The sequence below is a fragment of the Polypterus senegalus genome, chromosome 12 (genome assembly GCF_016835505.1).
Source record: "Polypterus senegalus isolate Bchr_013 chromosome 12, ASM1683550v1, whole genome shotgun sequence".
NCBI lineage: Eukaryota > Metazoa > Chordata > Cladistia > Polypteriformes > Polypteridae > Polypterus > Polypterus senegalus.
This window is the reverse complement of record NC_053165.1, coordinates 93,265,958-93,285,097: the sequence shown is the minus strand read 5'-3', so window position 1 is coordinate 93,285,097 and position 19,140 is coordinate 93,265,958. Positions and strand designations below refer to the sequence as shown.

The following is a 19,140-nucleotide window of genomic DNA, read 5'->3' as shown; positions in this document are numbered from 1 at the left end:
ATATCCCATACTTTGACCTTATATGATATATACCTTTACAATAAAACTTTGCTTAATCTGAACCTTCCCTTGTATGGTATATACAGCACAGATAAATAAAAGAGGGCTTTTTATAATCATTAACATAACCCAAACATTTCCATATAAATATACTCAGCAAAAAAAGAAACGTCCTCTGACTTTCAACTGTTTTTACTTTCAGTAAACTTAATGTGTAAATATTTGTATGAACATTAAAAGAGTCAACACCATAAGACATAAACTAAAAATGTTTCACAATGTGTCCCTGAATGAAGGGAGGCTCAAAATCAAAAGTACCAGTCAGTATCTGGTGTGGCCACCAGCTGCTTGAAGTACTGCAGTGCATCTCCTCCTCATGGACTGGACCAGATTTGTCAGTTCTTGCTGTGAGATGTTACCCCACTCTTCCACCAAGGCACCTGCAAGTTTCTGGACATTTCTGGGGGGGATGGCCCTAGCCATCGATCCAAATCGATCCCGCTCCAGGGTACAGGCCTCGGTGTAACGCTCATTCCTTTGACGATAAACACAAATCTGTCCATCACCCCTGGTGAGACAAAACCGTGACTCATCAGTGAAGAGCACTTTTTGCCACTCCTGTCTGGTCCAGCGAAGGTGGGTTTGTGCCCGTAGGCGGCGTTGTTGCTGGTGATGTCTGGTAAGGACCTGCCTTACAACAGGCCTACAAGCACTCAGTCCAGCCTCTCTCAGCCTATTGCGGACAGTCTGAGCACTGATGGAGGGATTGTGTGTTCCTGGTGTGACTCGGGCAGTTGTTGTGGCCATCCTGTACCTGTCACGCAGGTGTGATATTCGGATGTACCGATCCTGTGCAGGTGTTGTTACACGTGGTCTTCCACTGCCTGTCACATCCTTCCTGTCTCCCTGTAGCGCTGTCTTAGGCGTCTCACAGTGCAGACATGGCAATTTACTGCCCTAGCCACATCAGCAGTCCTCATGCCTCCCTGCAGCATGCCTAATGCACGTTCACGCAGATGAGCAGGGACCCTGGGCATCTTTCACAGTCGGTAGACAAGTCTCTTTAGTGTCCTGCGTTTTTAGAACTGTGACCTTAAATGCCTACTTTGGTCTTAACGACCATTCCACAGGTGCATGTTAATTAATTGATTATGGTTAATTGAACATGCATGGAAAACATTGTTTAAACCCTTTACAATGAAGATCCGTAAAGTTATTTGGATTTTTAAAACATTATTGTTGAAATACACAGTCCTGAAAAAGGGACATTTCTTTTTTTGCTGAGTATATATATACATTGTAAAATAATTCATACATATCAGTTACCAGCTGAGCACACCACGGTGTAGATAACTGAACCGGCCATCACAGAGTTGTAGAAGATGTGAAGGATGTCACTGCCCTCATTAAAGGAAGAAGAACCTGCTCTGCCCTTCCTTCTATGGTCGCTCTGTGTTACAACATCAGTCCAGGATATTATTGATGTGGACCCTCGGGTTACTTGTAGGAGTGGACCACCTCCACATCTACTCCCTGAATAGGGACTGGACATAGAAACTCTTTGGTGTGGAGAAAGCCGATAACAATATCCTTGGTTTTACAATGGGTACTTTTACATAGAAAACTACATTTTAATTTTATAAAAATAGCTATTGCTCTCCTTGCCTGGTTTTGATCGAGAAGTTCCACCCTACAGATCGAGTGTTTTCCGGGGCTTTTGCACATACCAAATGTTGTCAACGACATTGCTGACTCGCTATGATGGGTCAGCAAGATAGTCAGGTTTTACATTTTGGAGTTAACACCGCCCACCACGCCATCACTCTCCTTTGCGACTGTATAAGCAGAAAAGTGTACGTGCCTTAAGTTATTCCCATGTGCAACAAAACCGATCGCGTGTAAGAAAATTAATAAATAAATCTCACGAACCCCGGCAAAGGAAAACAAACGAACCCTCCGAGTAAAATCTCAGACTTTCTAAACCCCCAAGCCACGGCCTGTATAGTATCACAAACACGTGACCGATTCTGCCTGCCTACGCGATCTTTCAGTTGTCCAATGGGATCTCCGGTTACTGGCCCGCGTGTGTTGTTTAAACTGCTCCCAATAGAATCGCCTGTTGCTGTTGCTAGACTGAATCTTTTCGCCATGGCGGCTGCCGTGTCCGTTAGGAGCACCGCTGACAGTGAATCCTCGCACCCTGCTTCTAGCCCAGGTCTCGAATTGCCTCGTCGTGTGGACGACTGGGGATTTTCGGAGTATGGTGAGACGGGAGTAGACGATGAGAACCAGCGGAGGACCGAGGAGGAGCTGCCGACACTAACTGCCGAAGAGATTGAAAGCCGCCTCGAGAGGACCCGCAGAGAGTTTCATAACCGTCGTAAAATTATTATCAAAAATCTGCCAGCTGACATCTCTAACCAGGCAAGTTTCCTCGATTTCTCGGGTTTTAATTATCCGTTTCCTTCGGAAACTATACAAAGGGAACGCGCAGCTATTCGGGCCATAAAATTCAAATCAAAAAACTTTATTGGTAATGCGAGGATTGCTTTCTTCGGCCATTTTTCTTTGACGTGAAAAGTTTTTTTTTCATGATTTGCATTTTTTAACAGGAATCCGTGAGAACTTTGAAAAGCGCTTGAAAGCATTATTGCTGAAATAGCAGTATCTCCGTCTCGTTAGTGTTTTGTCTGATTGAGGCAGTACTGTCTGAAAATATCGTATTGCTTACCTGTTGAAATCCTCATTGAGGGCTTTGGGTGCAACGTCACAAACACGCGCTGTGAATAGTTTTTTTTTACCCGTTTCTACAATAACAATACAAAATACAAGATAACCAACAATAAGAATACATTTTATGCAAAAAGTAAAATTCTGAATGGGCGTAAGGCGACCTAATTCGACGTGTTCATAAGAAAAGTTAGGAGTTTCATCATAAGGTAATTTATATCACGAGGTACAAGTACATAATAAACAAGAATAGTTGCGTCACGTAATTTAAATATTAAAATATGGACTTCATTTGGAATGTGTAAAGTCGAAATTTTTTCTGTTGTAATAGAAATTTGACATTTTTTTCAAACTATGATAGTGCCCTATAAAGGGCTCGATCCCTAATTAAGGATCAAAAATAATGTCCTATGCGTAATCGCTAGCCTCGGAATAGCCTAAAACGATACTCCTGTAACCCTAACGGATACATGCTTTGATTTCAGAGCATTCATAAGTAATTACAAACACAAGTTAAATACCTAGGAGGTTCAGAAAGAGTTTAAATTATAAAATGAACACATCGGGAACGTTGTGGAGGGGAGAGTAGAGACGGGAAACGATGTTTTTCTTGACGAATTTTCATTTGACACAGTTCCTTATGAAAGACATTACGGGATGACATCAATTAATCTGTCTTTATGAATTTTGTAGTGAAACCAAATTTATATATTATAACCAATTAAATATTGGTCGAAAAGTGGGACTGGGAGATCGGAGGGTATAGTGTCCCGTCAGTTCGCTGGTAATGTGCACCGGCCCCCAGTGCAAGCACTGGCTTTATAGGAAATGAATGTTTTCCAAAGTAATGATTATATTACTGGCTAATTCGAGTTAGTCTTTCATAATAATGATAATACCAAAGTATTTTCCCTTCTGAGTTTTTAGTCAAATCTTTTGGTTTAACAATGGTGTGAGCCATTTAAAATATTTTAGCAAATTTGTATTCGTAAAGCAAATGATTTGTTTCAATTTCTTCATCGTCAAAGTTACAATCTTTACAAACAAGCTCAAATTTCTGTCCTAAAATCTTATTAGTGTGGTATATTCCCATAAGAAATTTGAAACGGGTGCCCTTCAATCTTGGTGTTTTTTGGTGTAGTTTTAATGTGTTAATTTTTCTGTTAGCTTTTTTTGTAAGAATCTGACAAACTGAACTTGTTCGAATAGAAAGGGAATAATCTATCTCAGTCGGAATTATCATGGGTGACTCTACTTCATACTGTACGGTGGGGGGAAATAACTATTTGATTCCCTGCTGAATTTGTAAGTTTGGTCACTTACAAAGAAATGATTTTTATGGTAGTTTCATTTTAACGGAGAGAGCCAAAATATCAACCAAAAATATTCAGAAATGGAAGAAATATAAAATGAGCATCAATCACCCTCGGTCTGGAGCTCCATGCAAGATCTTGCCTCTTGGGGTATATAAGAAATGTAGTGATTTTCTTTGTGTGGTAGAAATACATAGTAAATGAGGTGACATGATGATTAAGTTCCAAATTATCCACTGTTCTAAGTCCTTTCATGGAGACATTACTTTAAAGTGAGTTCAACATGAATAAGGGGGCACAGTTGGAAACTTGAGGATAAAATTCGAACAAATATTAGGAAGATATTCTTAACGAAGAGAACCATAGACACAGGAAATAAGCTACCAAGTAGTGCGGTAGACAGTAGGACGTTGGGGACTTTCAAAAGTTGATTTGATGTAATTTTGGAAGAATTAAGTGGGATAGCAGTGGTGAGCTTTGTTGGGCTGAATGGCCTCATCTAAATCTTTCTAAGCATAGTTGCATTGCATAATTGAAATATTAAAATATTTGCAAGATGTGTAAAGTCTAAACATTTTTGATTGTAATAGAAAAGTTTTAACTTTACAGAACAGTTATTTTAAGAATCTTTCGAGTCTGCTTATATTCTTCATACAAATCTTTGCCATTCGCAAATTGGTGGTTGGCCAGATTTTATCTAATACTGTCAGTTTCTAAAACATTTTGACAATTCAAAGCAGTTCTGCTATAAATCATAGACCTACCGTGTGTGTGTTTAATACCTTCATAGCTTTATTTAGTTTGTAAACTTCATGCCAAACTTTGTTCAGCCCTCAACTTAGGAGTGCAATATTCCAGGTACTGTATTTTGTTGACAAAAAATTTATTGTTTAGAAATGCTGATTATTGCTGCTGCCTCCCATCTTCAGCTGTTAAGTGTGTGTATAGGTCCAGTTATCCTTTCTGGCCCACTCATGATGTTTGTAGGTTTGACAAGTTCACTATGGTATCTGGATGAGTTTTCTGCCTAGTCTGTGCTCCCAGGCTTAAAAAGGACCTGTAGTGAATACATGCAAAGAACAAAGGTTCCCTCTGCTTGACTGTGTTGGGGGCGATTGCAATTTTAGCTGATAGTTAAGTTGTCAGACCTTTTGTATTCTGAACTTTAATGAAGGTTTGTTTGGATATTTGAAAAGCATAATGGGCTGAATAATTGTACTTATCAAGGCGCTGGTAATTCCGCTTCTCATCTTTCACACATGGTTAGTGATTTAAAAATTGAAGTTTTGTAAGGGTTTGTGATGTTTACTTGTACTTTTACAACATACACTTGTTTCCTAAAGTAACCATGTCACTATTTTCTGTATATTTAGGAAGTCCATGACCTGCTGAGCAACTATGATTTGAAATACTGCTTTGTGGATAAATACAAAGGAACAGGTATGTGATCTCTCTCAAATATCTTTAATTTGTCTTCTGAATTAAACCTCTTGAATCGTAGTTTAGACCGCTTGATAAGGTTTTAGAATATTAAATTTGAGTTTGTGACACAAGCACAGTGATATAACAAGGTTATGTTGCACTAAAGGAATTGTGTGTGTAATTTTAAATAAGCAGTTTTTGAGCATATTCTTTTAACAGTTTCTTCCCATGCTGATAATTCTTGTAGACCTTACTGATTCTTGTCATTGTGTTTCTTTATCTTTACTGCTATTAGGTGATGCACATTGTTTGGAGCTCAGGGCTACTATGGTTAACATTTAGCTTGACTATTGTCCCATTATTCAAAATAGCTTAAAGACCAACGAGCACAGTACTTTCATTTGCATGTGTTGTCTCCATAACATCTTTGAGTAAAAAGTTAGTTGTTAACTTCTTAAGCCACACTTATGTGAGAGGATAGCCTAGAGCTGTGTGGCATCAGTACAGTAATCCCTCCTCGATCGCGGGGTTACGTTCCAGAACCCCCCGCGATAGATGAAAATCCGTGAAGTAGAAACCATATGTTTTAGTATGGTTATATTTATATATTTTAAGCCCTTAAACTCTCCCACACTGTTTATAAATATTCCCCACACAGTTATGCAGCATAAACTCATTGTATTCTCTTAGATATTTGGTAAGATCCATTGAAATTATGTATGTAAACACAGTTTATATACAGTAAACCTAAATATTATTTTAAAGATAGTGTCTTCCGATATCACAGATGTTACATGTTAAGTCACAGCCATTACGATAGACAGGCCACCAGCAATAAATACGTACAATGCAAGAAAAATTGTATACAGTAAAATGTGTGTACAGTGACACTAAATGTACATACGTACGTACATGTACAGTGGAACCTCGAGATACGATCACCTCTGTATACGAGAAATTCAAGATAAGAGGAAAGTATGAGCGAAAAATTCGGATCTAAATAAGAGCATTGGCTTGCGTAAAGAGCCACGAGCCAGGCTGTGGGTATGCGTGACACGTTTCCCGATCCGCCTTGACTCGGGGATTCCAGTAACCCAGCCCGTCAGCTCACTCAGTGTTCCTTGTTCTCCCGTAGCGTGAGGATCTACGCATTTGTGCGCTTGTGATTTCATTGTTTCGCTGTAGCAGTTCGCCGTATAAGCGTATCCAAAAATATCGCGGACATGCAGACGGAGAATTGGAGACGATTTCCCTCAAGAGGAGAGAGAGAGAGGCGCGTGAGCGAGATAAGGAGAGAGAGAGACGCGCATGAGAGAGAACCACCATCAGCTCAGTTATGATCTAATGACGCTTGGCGGACAAGGCGTATCTGTACTACTTGTATTGCAAGACATCGCTCGTTTTATCAAGTCAAAATTAATTTAAACATTTATCTTGTCTTGCAAAACACTCGTAAACCAAGTTACTTGCAAACCGAAGTTCCACTTGTATATATTATTTTTCAGTATTATTTGTTAGGAAAATTGATTTTTATGTTGATATTTTTGGGGGTGCGGAACGGATTAACTGGATTTCCATTATTTTCAATGGGGAAGTTTGTTCTAGATACGAGAAATTCGCTATACGAGCTCAGTGCTGGAATAAATTAAACTTGTATCTCGAGGTTCCACTATACCAAGTACTGTAAGTAGAAAATTTAATTATGGTTACTCACCAACAATGACACGATGACTTGTCTGATAACAATGAGTTTAATTTTATTGCACAACAGGTGACTGTATAGCACCGCCGTTGTTCTTCTTCCGGCAGTCTTCAATCCAAATCCCTAAAGCAGATTCCATCCAGACTACTGCCTTATTACATCCACTTACAACTCGTTTTGCACCCTGGTTAAAAGGACACTGTGGCCGTAAATATTGTATTTCTTTCCTACTTTTTAAATAAAAAGAATTGTAGCCTCATTGATGCTGTAATGGCATCCTACAGCAGTGTAGCTTTTCCCTTCCTTCAACATATCCAAAACTTTTTACCTTTTTGGCAATGGTTAACATCTTTCGTTTGCGCTTGGGCACGGCCTCTGAAGCAATAGCAGGAGCAGATCGTTTTGGAGCCGTAAAGAAGGGCTTGATTATGCACAAAGATAAACACAAAAGAGCACAAAAGTTAACTCTTTACACCGCGAAGCACGTTGATGCTGAATGACAAGACTTCCTGATTAATGCAGCGGAATCGAATTCGTCGCTCCATCGCTGAGCCATTCAGCACACAGGAACTTGACTGCGTGCTCTGATTGGTTAGCTTCTCAGCCATCTGCCAATAGTGTCCCTTATATGAAGTCAACTGGGCAAACCAACTGAAGAAGCACGTACAGGAAGTAAAAAGTTCCATTGTCCGCAGGACCCGCAAAGCAGCGAAAAATCCGCATTTTACAGTATATTTAGATATGCTTACATATAAAATCCGCGATAGAGTGAAACAAACAAAATGTTGAAGCGCAATATAGCGAGGAATTACTGTAATACATTACAGGTTGGCTGTCCCCTTTCATTCCACTTAATACCAATTTTGCCCACATACCTAGGTGCACCAGTCATCTCACTTATTTACCTACAGTGGTTTCAAAATCCCAGATAATTTTAAAAAAGGTGCTATTTTGTGGGTGAAAACATTTAAATTAACCAGGGTTCAAACACTTTCCCTTTTGCTGTAAAGTTTACACATTTTCCTGAACTCCTGTTTTCTCAGTTCCAGAAATGTGCCTGTTAGGGTGATTGGTGAGTGTAATTTGGTTTGGGCTGTACTGTGCTCCTACTAGAGAAATGTATCACATGAGGTTGGTTGACACCTTCACACCAAAATTGCTTTGTCCGTATGAAATATTAATGCTAAAGACTAGATCAAGGACTTGTATATGATATTTTTATGGGTCATTTATTTTAATTTTACAGATTTTTTTTGTACAGGCCATGATTTTTGAATTCTTTAAGTGTATTTTAAGCAAAATAAGTTGGAAGGTACATAGTTTTGAACAAGAACAAACCATAGCCATTCAGAGGTAGCCTTTGATATTTTGCCCCAATGTTTTGTGCACATAATGACAGAACTCTGCATAAATATCCGTCCATTAGTGGAGAAATTGGACAGTGTAATACACTTTTTTTTAAGTATGTGTGTGGGAAATGACATGATTTTGTTCTGCATTCTAGCTTTTGTCACACTGCTAAATGGTGAACAGGCAAAATCTGCAATCAAGGAGTTTCATCTGTACATTTTACGGGACAAAGAAATCTCTGTACAGCTGCAGCCCACAGATGCCTTATTATGTATTGCTAACCTGCCCTTGTCTTACACACAGCAACAATTTGATGAGTTGGTGCGTCCTTTTGGGAACATAGAACGTTGCTTTCTGGTCTGTAGTGAGAGTACTGGTCATTCCAAAGGGTATGGGTTTGTTGAATATATGAAAAAGGATTCTGCCGCCCGAGCCAAATCAGAATTGTTGGGAAAGCAACTGGGCACCCGTATGCTGTATGTACATTGGACTGAAGTGAATTCACTCACATATCCGTTACTTCATTCTCGGTGCTTATGTGTGGATAGACTTCCCCGTGGACTTAAAAATGCAGATGACTTAAAGGAATTATTTGCCAGCTTCCATCAACCTGTTTTTTGTCAGGTAAGTGGAGTTGTTTAATATTTGGAATTTTTTTCCTTTCTCCATTTGAGACCATTTTTATTTTCTGATGTTTGAAAATTAATGGTATATTTGTTTCTAGGACCTTCAGAGGTGATGAGGTAGGTGTATGGTGGCCTGTTTTTATATAACCACTTTCATATCTGTGCTTGGTTATAACAGATGCCCAATGTCCCGTTTTAGGTCTGTTAAAACTCATTATGTAACAACTTTAAGTGGGCCTCTTCATTTCAGTCTTCTTCCTTTGCTTTTCCTCGTTTTATGTCGGGGTTGCTATTTTTAACTAGTTTTTTTTTTTGTTTGTTTGTTTTTCCCCCCACGCTCTGGTCTTTATTCTCTTTTCCAATTAATACTTTTGTCCTTCACATCTTTACTTGTACTGTCCACCCACCTGTGCTTTGGTCTCCCTTGCCTTCTCGTTCCTTCAACATTCAGTTCTATTACCCTCTTGCCTATGTAGTCGTCTCTTCTCGTAACATGGCCATTGCAGCCTTTTTCTCTTGGATCTTCAAGATTTCTGCAACTTTTGCCCGTTTCCTTATACTTTCATTTTTGATCTTATACTTTTTTTTTTTTTCCTGTACACATCTACCTCAACATCCTCCTCTCTGCTACTTCTAGCTTTCCCTCTTCAGTCCTTTTCAGGGGCCATGTTTCAGTTCCATAGATCATAGCTGGTCTGACTACCAATTTGAGTATTCACTTCATAGTAACGCTTATCCTTTTATCATATAACACTCCAGACAGCTGTCTTTAGTTGTTCCATTCTGCCTGTATTCTGTGGTGTAACTCTGTCTAATCCACAGTCTTACAGGAACCAAAGTATTCAAGTTCATTTACCCTTTATAATCTCTTTGATAGCAACTGAAACATCTCCTTTTCAAAGTTCTCCTTTAAATTACATCTAACGCATCTTATTTCTGTTAATGTTAAAATACATATTTTCCATAGCTTCTATCCATTGATCAAGCTTTTGGTTGTAAATCCTTTCTGTTGGAGGCAATTGTAACCTTCTCATCCGCAAAGAGAGCAGGCCCAAGCTGCTTGTTCTATGATGATAGTACTTGGAACTTGCATTGTAAGTTCAAAGATGTAAGGGCATAAGCGTGATCCTTGGTAGAGTCCAGCCTTCATAGGGACATTTTGTGTGATTTCCACGCTATTCTTGATGTTTCTTAGCATCATAATACATTTCAGTAGCTTTACATCCACCACACCTCCTCCCTCAGCGATTCAGCATATTAAGTGTTTTGTGGATTTAAGCCCTGAAAATCCTCGCTGGGTTACCATTTGTCTACTTGTATAACTAGCTGAATGGGTTAACAAGCCTCTGTCAGTCCCATCTATAGTACCACTAACAACAAGCTAGTGCTGAACTAAGTACCACGTAACATTGAGGGCTATGTCAATATATGCTGCTTCGTTAAGGAAAAGATGAGGCTGTTTATATTTTTGGTGGGTATTTTTCTTTTTTGTCTTGGTTACTGAGCTATGTAGACATTTGTTACAGAAATACATGCCAAATAATTGACTGAGATGAACTAGTAATTGTAAACCTAAATCCCCTTTTTTTCAGTTAGGAAAAATTATTCTGGGAGTAAAAATATAAAATAAGTCGGCATGCAACTTTTTAAATACAGCTGAAAGCAGCTCTATGGGAAATTTTATGGGAATCTATCCCTTTTGTGGACTGACACTGAATGTAGTGTACAATTAATAAATAAGTTTTTGTTTTTTTAATTTTTATTTTAAAGAATGCTTTCATCAGAGTATGAGTGCTTTGAATTAGGGTAAAAAATGCCAAGCTCTCTGGGTTTGTGGTCTGAGTAGTGTTCCATTCTTAGTAAGACTCTGCCTTCTGTCCTTTTCTGTGTAGCAAACAGGTAATTGACTTGGATGTGTGATGGCATTATTTGTAATTATTAAAAATTAACGTGTTCTTTAAGCTTTACTTTCTGATTTATTAAATTGTTCCCATATTGCTTTTGAAAATGTAGCATCTTCCTTATACTGAATACTCTTGAGTACTTACAGTGGCCCACAGCTCCCAAAGTGTATTACCCACATTGACTGTCTAAAAAATGGTATCGACATCTCTAGTTGCCAAACGTTTACCATTTTGCATCTACTTAAGGTTGTTGAATGTTCGTAGCCTTTTTAGTTTGTCAATGGATTTTTTTTTTTTTTATTGTCAAATGGGGCTGTGTTCAAAATCTCTACAGCAGTCATTGCTGCATTTATTTTTTAAGTCGTTTTTTCGTACAGTGCATGCACATATGCAAATGTATACTGTATATGAAATAATATATCACATGTGTACACTGAGCAGATCAATGTTAGTTTAAAGATATCAATATAAATGTCTTAAACATATCCTTAGCAACAGAATGAAACACCATCAGTATCTGTAAAATAAGCAAATCATTATTTTTGGGTAGAACACAGAAGGAAAGTGATCAGGAGAAAGAGAGCCTTTGTCAGAAAGACTGAAGTCAACAGGAGATCGAGCCAACCAAATCTTCAAAATACAGAGCACGAGAAGAACCGGAAACCAAAAAATGAAAGCTCAAAATTAAATGCCATGAGATCTAAAATAAATCTCAAGGAATAAAGCACAGTGATTGGGAATGCATTGGCATTGTTTAGTGCAGCCTTTAAACCTTTTGAAAATTCACACATCAGCGCTCGCATCATCAGTGCTGTTTCTCCCATTGAATGCATGGAAGTATACTCTTCTGGATCCATGTGTTGTGTATTTTAAATAAAAAAAAATGGAAAACTGGAGAATAATTTAGAATCCTTAATCTAGAAAACCATGTAAAAACCACATCGATCGTAGCTGTTCAAATTAAGTCCAATAAAAAAAAAAGACATTGCCTTGCCTCTTTAGTGTTTACCCCCAGAAAAACAAGGCAAAAATATTAAATTTTTTTTCAGCAAGAAAAATATATTGCGTGTGATAAACATTTATTTATGTTAATGTTTGATATTGACAGTTGGTTAAGCATGTCGAGTATCTACTGCTATATTGAAGCAGCTTTGGCATATGTCCTTGTGACATGTTTTGAAAGAGTGATCAACACACAATCTGTGACCGTAGAAGCTTATTTCTTCTGTCACGAGTGACGGTCACATTGTGACTGGCTCTTAAGAGGCCGATGTCTTTGTCGTCTTGATTGCAATCATTTTTGCTCTTTTAGCCATATACCAATGTGTAATTTACCACAGTGAATCTTTAAGTAACCAAATTCACCAGGCCTACCACATCGGTTTGGTTGTATAGTTAACATAGTTGAATCAAGTGAGAGAGATGACTAATGTTTCAGCTTTTTCTAAAACTGGCTTTAAAACTTTGTTTTCACACCACAGTGTTTTGGTTTGAAGACTCTGCTCCACTCATGAATATTTATGTATTACCTTAGAGTGGCAAAACACAATTACATTTTTTTTTTCTTTTCAGCATAATGTTTTAGCCACTAAATGACAGTAGAATACTGTCTCTAGAGTTATTCAGGCTCCAACCTGATCATTGCATGTCTGCCTGAGTTGCAGTCTGGGTTAGCATCAAGGAGGTTAAATCAAGAATTGCAAAAACGATTGCATGCTAGGTTAAATTCTTTGATTATGTAATATTGTGCCAAATATGTCCCAATACTTTTTAGTACAACACTAAACCTTCTTGGGGTTGATTATTCAAGTTAACGGTATGCTTTCACATCTTTCCTGCACCATTCCTAAACATTTCCTTGATATTTGGAGTGCTGTGCATTTAGTAACTTAGAAATTCCCTAAAGGTGCTCAGTAGGGTGGTACATGAAAACTGTATTTCTCCAGTCTCAGCATTTCATGGAATGAGAGGTTCTAATAGTGAATCATTCCTGTAGCAAACATAATTTGCTTGTGTGTTTTGGATCATTGTCTCATTGAAAGGTTCATCTTCAGCTTTCAGACAGAGGCTCGCATTTTCCAGAAGCACACTTTGAGATGATGATGAATTCATAGTTGGCTTGATCGGGTTGCTTTCCTGCCACAGGGTTTTAGCAGCTTTTAGTCTAACTTATGTTTTCACCTCCATGGTGGTTCTCCTGAAATACAGTCTTCAGTTTGCACTAGATATGCCTGATATAGTTGTCTGGCTACAGCAATAACTTTGATTTATCACTCCAGAGCACATTTTTCTGGGAGACCCTAGAGCCTTTTGTATAACGCTGTGCATAGAATTCACACTAAAACATGGTGTACGGACAAAAGCAGAAATGTTCATACACACACAAATCCACATGCATAAAACTGTGCATACAGCAAGTTCTACACACTTCCCTTTATAAATCACAGTGACAAGAAATTTAACACGCATGCATGCGCCTACAGCCCTACCCCGACTCCTCCCACAATTTTACATATTTTAATATGCAAATCAATATCAATCATTTTCCATTTTGTGCTTTGTTAAAAGATAATGGCAAAATCACATGGGGGATTTCGGGGAATTTGAAGGCAAGGAAAATGTTTTTATTGGCTTAAGCGGTGGTATAAACAAAAGAAAATTGATGGAGTCATACAGCATGGTGGCGACACAAGTTCAGAAAGTCACGCAGTGTCCAAAACAAAGTGGTCAGGTACGAAAGTTGATGTGAAAAGTGAGTCATGGCCCACTGTCTGCTTATTCTGTTTCAGACAATATTACAAGAGCTGTCCCCTGTGCTGAGGATGCAAATCCATGTGGTGAATGTGCTTCTGCACGCACACCTCTGCCTCCAAACTGCCAGGTGACCTTTTGTGTGTACTGACAGATGTTGTTCTGGAGGCACAAAATGCAATAGTGGGTGCTGTAAGAAATGTGGCCAATTAACCAAGGAATATAAGGGCTGTACAATTTCATGTTGACCATAAATTAAATGGTAAACAAATGCTGCATCTGATGACCTGTTTTTACATTCTGCTAATTGCATTTAAACGAAGTTGTAATCCTGTCCGATGCACAATGTAATACAATTTGTATGGACTATAGAGCAGAACATTAATAGAGTGGAAATGCTTTCTATTTACATAACCAGATTCATATTCTGAAGGCGCCTTTATAGTGTAACGTTGACGCTGAGTGCCACAACAAATCAATTCTCTGCTCTTTTTAGGTGACTCGCTATCCTTCAAAGGACTACTTACATTTTGACACGCTAGTTAGGAGAAGCACCTGTGACTATGTGGAGCTGCCATTTTTATAGCTTTTTCAGCTCTATATGATGCAATGCCAGCTCATTCTTTTGGTGATTCATCCCTGGCTGATGTCACTTGCCCAGCACCCTTGCAATAGCAATGTTCATGGAGTTGACTGCTCCAATTACATTTGGGAAAACCAGACTTTGGTTCGAATTGTGCTTTTGTTGCCTAGATCAGCCACAGTTGAATATATATATGAATGATAAGTGAATAATACTATTCTATACAGCTGGCATGGTGTGACTCAGTGATGTCTGAGAAATACCTGATTGGTCAGCAAGTTCATGTTAGGGGAAAAACTCCTGTGGCTAAAAACCCGATGGTGGACAGAACTTGCAAAGGAGCAGGTAGAGCACAATTCCTCAGTCTGTCTTTGTAAAACTGGCACCGGTTCAGCGCACGTCTCCAAGAGGAAAAGCTGTTGGAAGTCAAAATCGACTTGGAAGACATCGTAAATGGAAGAATTAAATGAGAGCTTCTAACCACGCTAAGGCAGTTATGGTAGTTGGAATAGTTTGGCCTCTCCTTGCACTGTTGTAATTGTTAAAGAATAATTACGATCAAGTGAATTAAATTTGTAAAAATGCAATTTTAATGTATTTGATAAAACCTCCATCATAGATGTGAATATAAAACAGAAAAGCAGCCCCCTGATTCTGCTCGGCTACTCTGCAAACAGCATGATATGTTGTATAGTTCTGTTTCAGCACCTTTCCTTTTGAATGTTGCTCTCGTGCGGAGTCTGGCATTACCATGGAATTTCTTTGAATTCACCCCCACACCGTGCCCCCCCCCTTTTTTTTTTTTTGGGTGCTCTATACATTTAGTACATTAGAAGCCCCCATTTAGCAATTGTTTAAGCAACCACTAATATTCCAAAACGTATAGTTGATTGAAAAAGTTTTTTTTTTTTTTGCAACTAACATACAGCACAATGAGAAATGTTGGTGTTTTTACAGTACATGAAGGAACTTAATGTACCAAGTTTGAAAAAAGTTGAAGTATAACAAATTTCTTGCCCCAGATATTCCTTCGGTAGAAACGTTTAATCGCCGACTACACCAAAATGATAAATATGGAAAAATGTTAAACATTGGTAATCTAAAAGTTTGGTCAGCCATGTATTAAGAGCTTGCGGTCAGAGTTGCCATTAACATACGCAAGTTCTCCTGTCGAGGTTTCTTTTATAAATCCTGAAGTTTGTGTGGGAAAACTACATACAGTGCATGTTACAGCCTTATTCCAAAATGGATTAAATTCATTTTTTTCCTCAGAATTCTGCACACAACACCCCATAATGACAATGCGAAAAAGTTTATTTGAGGTTTTTTCAAATTTATTAAAAATAAAAAAACTGAGAAATCACACGTACATAAGTATTCACAGCCTTTGCTCAATACTTTGTCGATGCACCTTTGGCAGCAATTACAGCCTCAAGTCTTTTTGAATATGATGCCACAAGCTTGGCACACCTATCCTTGGCCAGTTTCGCCCATTCCTCTTTGTAGCACCTCTCAAGCTCCATCAGGTTGGATGGGAAGCGTCGGTGCACAGCCATTTTAAGATCTCTCCAAAAATGTTCAATCAGATTCAAGTCTGTGCCCTGGCTGGGCCGCTCAAGGACATTCACAGAGTTGTCCTGAAGCCACTCCTTTGATATCTTGGCTGTGTGTTTAGGGTCGTTGTCCTGCTGAAAGATGAACCATCTCCCCAGTCTGAGGTCAAGAGCGCTCTGGAGCGGGTTTTCATCCAGGATGTGTTTGTACATTGCTGCTGTCATCTTTCCCTTTATCCTGACAGTCTCCCAGTTTCTGCCGCTGAAAAACATCCCCACAGCATGATGCTTCCAACACCATGCTTCACTGTAGGGATGGTATTGACCTGGTGATGAGTGGTGCCTGGTTTCCTCCAAACGTGACGCCTGGCATTCACATCAAAGATTTCAATCTTTGTCTCCTCAGACCAGAGAATTGTTTCTCGTGGTTTGAGAGTCCTTCAGGTGCCTTTTGGCAAACTCCAGGCGGGGCTGCCATGTGCCTTTTACTAAGGAGTGGCTTCCGTCTGGCCACTTTACGATACAGGTCTGATTGGTGGATTGCTGCAGAAATGGTTGTCCTTCTGGAAGGTTCTCCTCTCTCCACAGAGGACCTCTGGAGCTCTGACTAAGGCCCTTCTCCCCCGATCGCTCAGTTTAGATGGCCGGCCAGCTCTAAGAAGAGTCCTAGTGGTTTCGAACTTCTTCCACTTACGAATGATGGAGGTCACTGTGCTCATTGGGACCTTCAAAGCAGCAGAAATTTTTTCTGTAATCTTCCCCAGATTTTTCCCTCGAGACAATCCTGTCTCAGAGGTCTGCAGACGATTCCTTTGACTTAATGCTTGGTTTGCGCTCCGACATGAACTGTCAACTGTGGGACCTTCTATAGACAGGTGTGTGCCTGTCCAAATTATGTCCAATCAACTGAGTTTACCACAGGTGGACTCCAATGAAGCTGCAGAAACATCTCAAGGATGATCAGGTGAAACAGGATGCACCTGAGCTCAATTTTGAGCTTCATGGCAAAGGCTGTGAATACTTATGTACATGTGCTTTCTCAATTCTTTTACTTTTTTTTTTTATTTTTAATAAATTTGCAAAACCTCAAGTAAACTTTTTTCACGTTGTCATTATGGGGTGTTGTGTGTAGAATTCTGACAAAAAATGAATTGAATCCATTTTGGAATAAGGCTGTAACATAATTTGGAAAAAGTGATGCGCTGTGAATACTTTCGGGATGCACTGTACATGTACACTTTAAGAGCCTCTCTTTGTGCATACAAGTTTTATAAATCTGACCTCCGAGGAAAACATGCAAATACAAAGCTCGGTCTCCTTCGTTGTGAGAAAACGGTGACACCACTGCACCTCCTTGCTTCCCAATAATTAGTTGCAGCCTTCCATATCTTCTATCCATTCATTCATTTGGAGTTGAGCACCTGTAGTGGCATGACCACATGATCTAGAGGGGCAACCAATCGGTAGCAAAGACAGGCACACAGGGTAAGCATTCACATGAGCACACAAAGAAATCCACACCACCCTGAAGATGTCCTTGATCGGAACAAGTGAAAGCAAAGTGCTGAAAAATGGACTTTGTTTAAGCATGGCTCAAAAGCTAGGAAGTTTAATCTATTCCTCTGCTATAGCATCATAATGATGATGCTGATGATCACCCATCTCCCTAACCTGCTTATCTAGGGTCAGTCACTGGGCATTAACCATTTTGACAGTTTTAGCTAAATTGATTTTTTTTTTCTTAGTCATTGGTTACTTTTTGTGAAGAATATCCAAAGACCCCCTTGGCTTTCATTTTTTTTTTTTTTTAAAGCTTCAGTTATATTAAATATGTGTAATATTGTTCTACACAACCAAATACAATCGACACAAATCATGCTATTGTATAGAAGATTGTTTTTTGCAGCACAGTATCTTCTGGGGGGGGCAGGGTGGATTTTTTTTTTTTTTTTTTTGGTTTCCAGCTACCAGCATTTTATATTTGTGCTTCAAGGGCAGTGTATGATGATTCAGCTTTATCTCTGTCTTTGCTGCCATTTATTAGATGAAACTTAATAATGCATCCTAGGTGACTTTAGTCAACAACACTTTCCATTGTTGGCTTTTCCCATTATTTATGGTGTATACTCTCTTCTTGTAGTGAATGGTGTGCAGAGGCACCCTGATCGGTTCTAAATTAACAAACTTTAAACTTGTTTGGAGATAAGACTCCATAATGACAGTGCTGAAAATTTGAGGTTGGATTGTGGGGTGAGTACCAAAAATGATCATTTAGAATATACATCTGTTGAATTTTTGATTTTATCATTTTATTGTCTTTGTTGTGGTACAGTTACTGTAGTTTAGAGTAGCAAGGTCCCATGTTATGTGTGTTTTAGAATGTGCTGATTAAGTTAGCATGTTTTGATCTCAGGTAAATTTGTGTGGTCTGGTATTAAGACCATACTCAGTATAAGAACCGTGGTTTGATTTTCATGATGAGCTTGTTTAATCTCTTTAAACATTTTTGTGTGTAACGCCTCAATGGAATTTCTGTTGAAACATTTCTGTGGCTTCATTGCTACATTTTTAGGTAAAAACTGGGCTGGCTAGGTAGTGTTAAATTATTCTGTGCTTAGCTCCCCCAGTAATACACTGTAGTCTGTTAAGAATGACTTGCTTTGTCAGAATAGAATATTTGGTCATGTGCATATTACAATTGTAACTATATTCCTTTTTTCCCTTTTGTACTTAGTTTATACGAGGCCACCACGTGACCTGCATGAATTGGCCTTTTGAATGACTTGCACCCTTATATTGTTAGCAATTGAATGTTTTTGTTTTTGGAACAAATTGAATTCCATTCTAGAACCTTTGTAAATAGCTGGCTATAGAGACTCTTTTGTTACTTTAAATGTGTAAAACTGATTTTTTTTTTTTTTTTCCTTTTGTGATGCTCAACACTAAGTTAGTCTCCTGTGATGTCATGTTCCACCCTGAGATGTTATAAAATGCCATGTATTTTTGAGTACTGTGTATTTTAGACTATAAAAAGCAGCTTAGGATGAAATGCAAGCTGGCATTAAGTGTTGCTTTTTGCCAGTTTGGGTGTTTTTGTGGAGTATATTGGGGGGTGTGATATGGTGTTTTTGTTTGGGTGTACCAAAATCCACCCATATTTTACTTTCACTGAATATTTTAACATAGCACTCTCACAATGATTGACA

The 19,140-nt window shown here is 38.8% G+C and overlaps 1 protein-coding gene across 2 annotated transcripts in view; it reads left to right on the top strand.

Annotated features, from left to right (window-relative positions):
- Positions 1–2,113: 2,113 nt before the first annotated feature.
- Positions 2,114–19,140, top strand: part of raver1 (ribonucleoprotein, PTB-binding 1) — a 39,814-nt gene continuing 22,787 nt past the window's right edge. For both annotated transcript variants that reach the window (XM_039772930.1, XM_039772929.1), the window contains exons 1-3: positions 2,114–2,424; positions 5,417–5,483; positions 8,672–9,141. In XM_039772930.1, the coding sequence (XP_039628864.1) occupies positions 2,149–2,424; positions 5,417–5,483; positions 8,672–9,141 (813 nt within the window). In that variant the 5' untranslated portion in view covers positions 2,114–2,148. The remainder of the gene's footprint in view (positions 2,425–5,416; positions 5,484–8,671; positions 9,142–19,140) is intronic.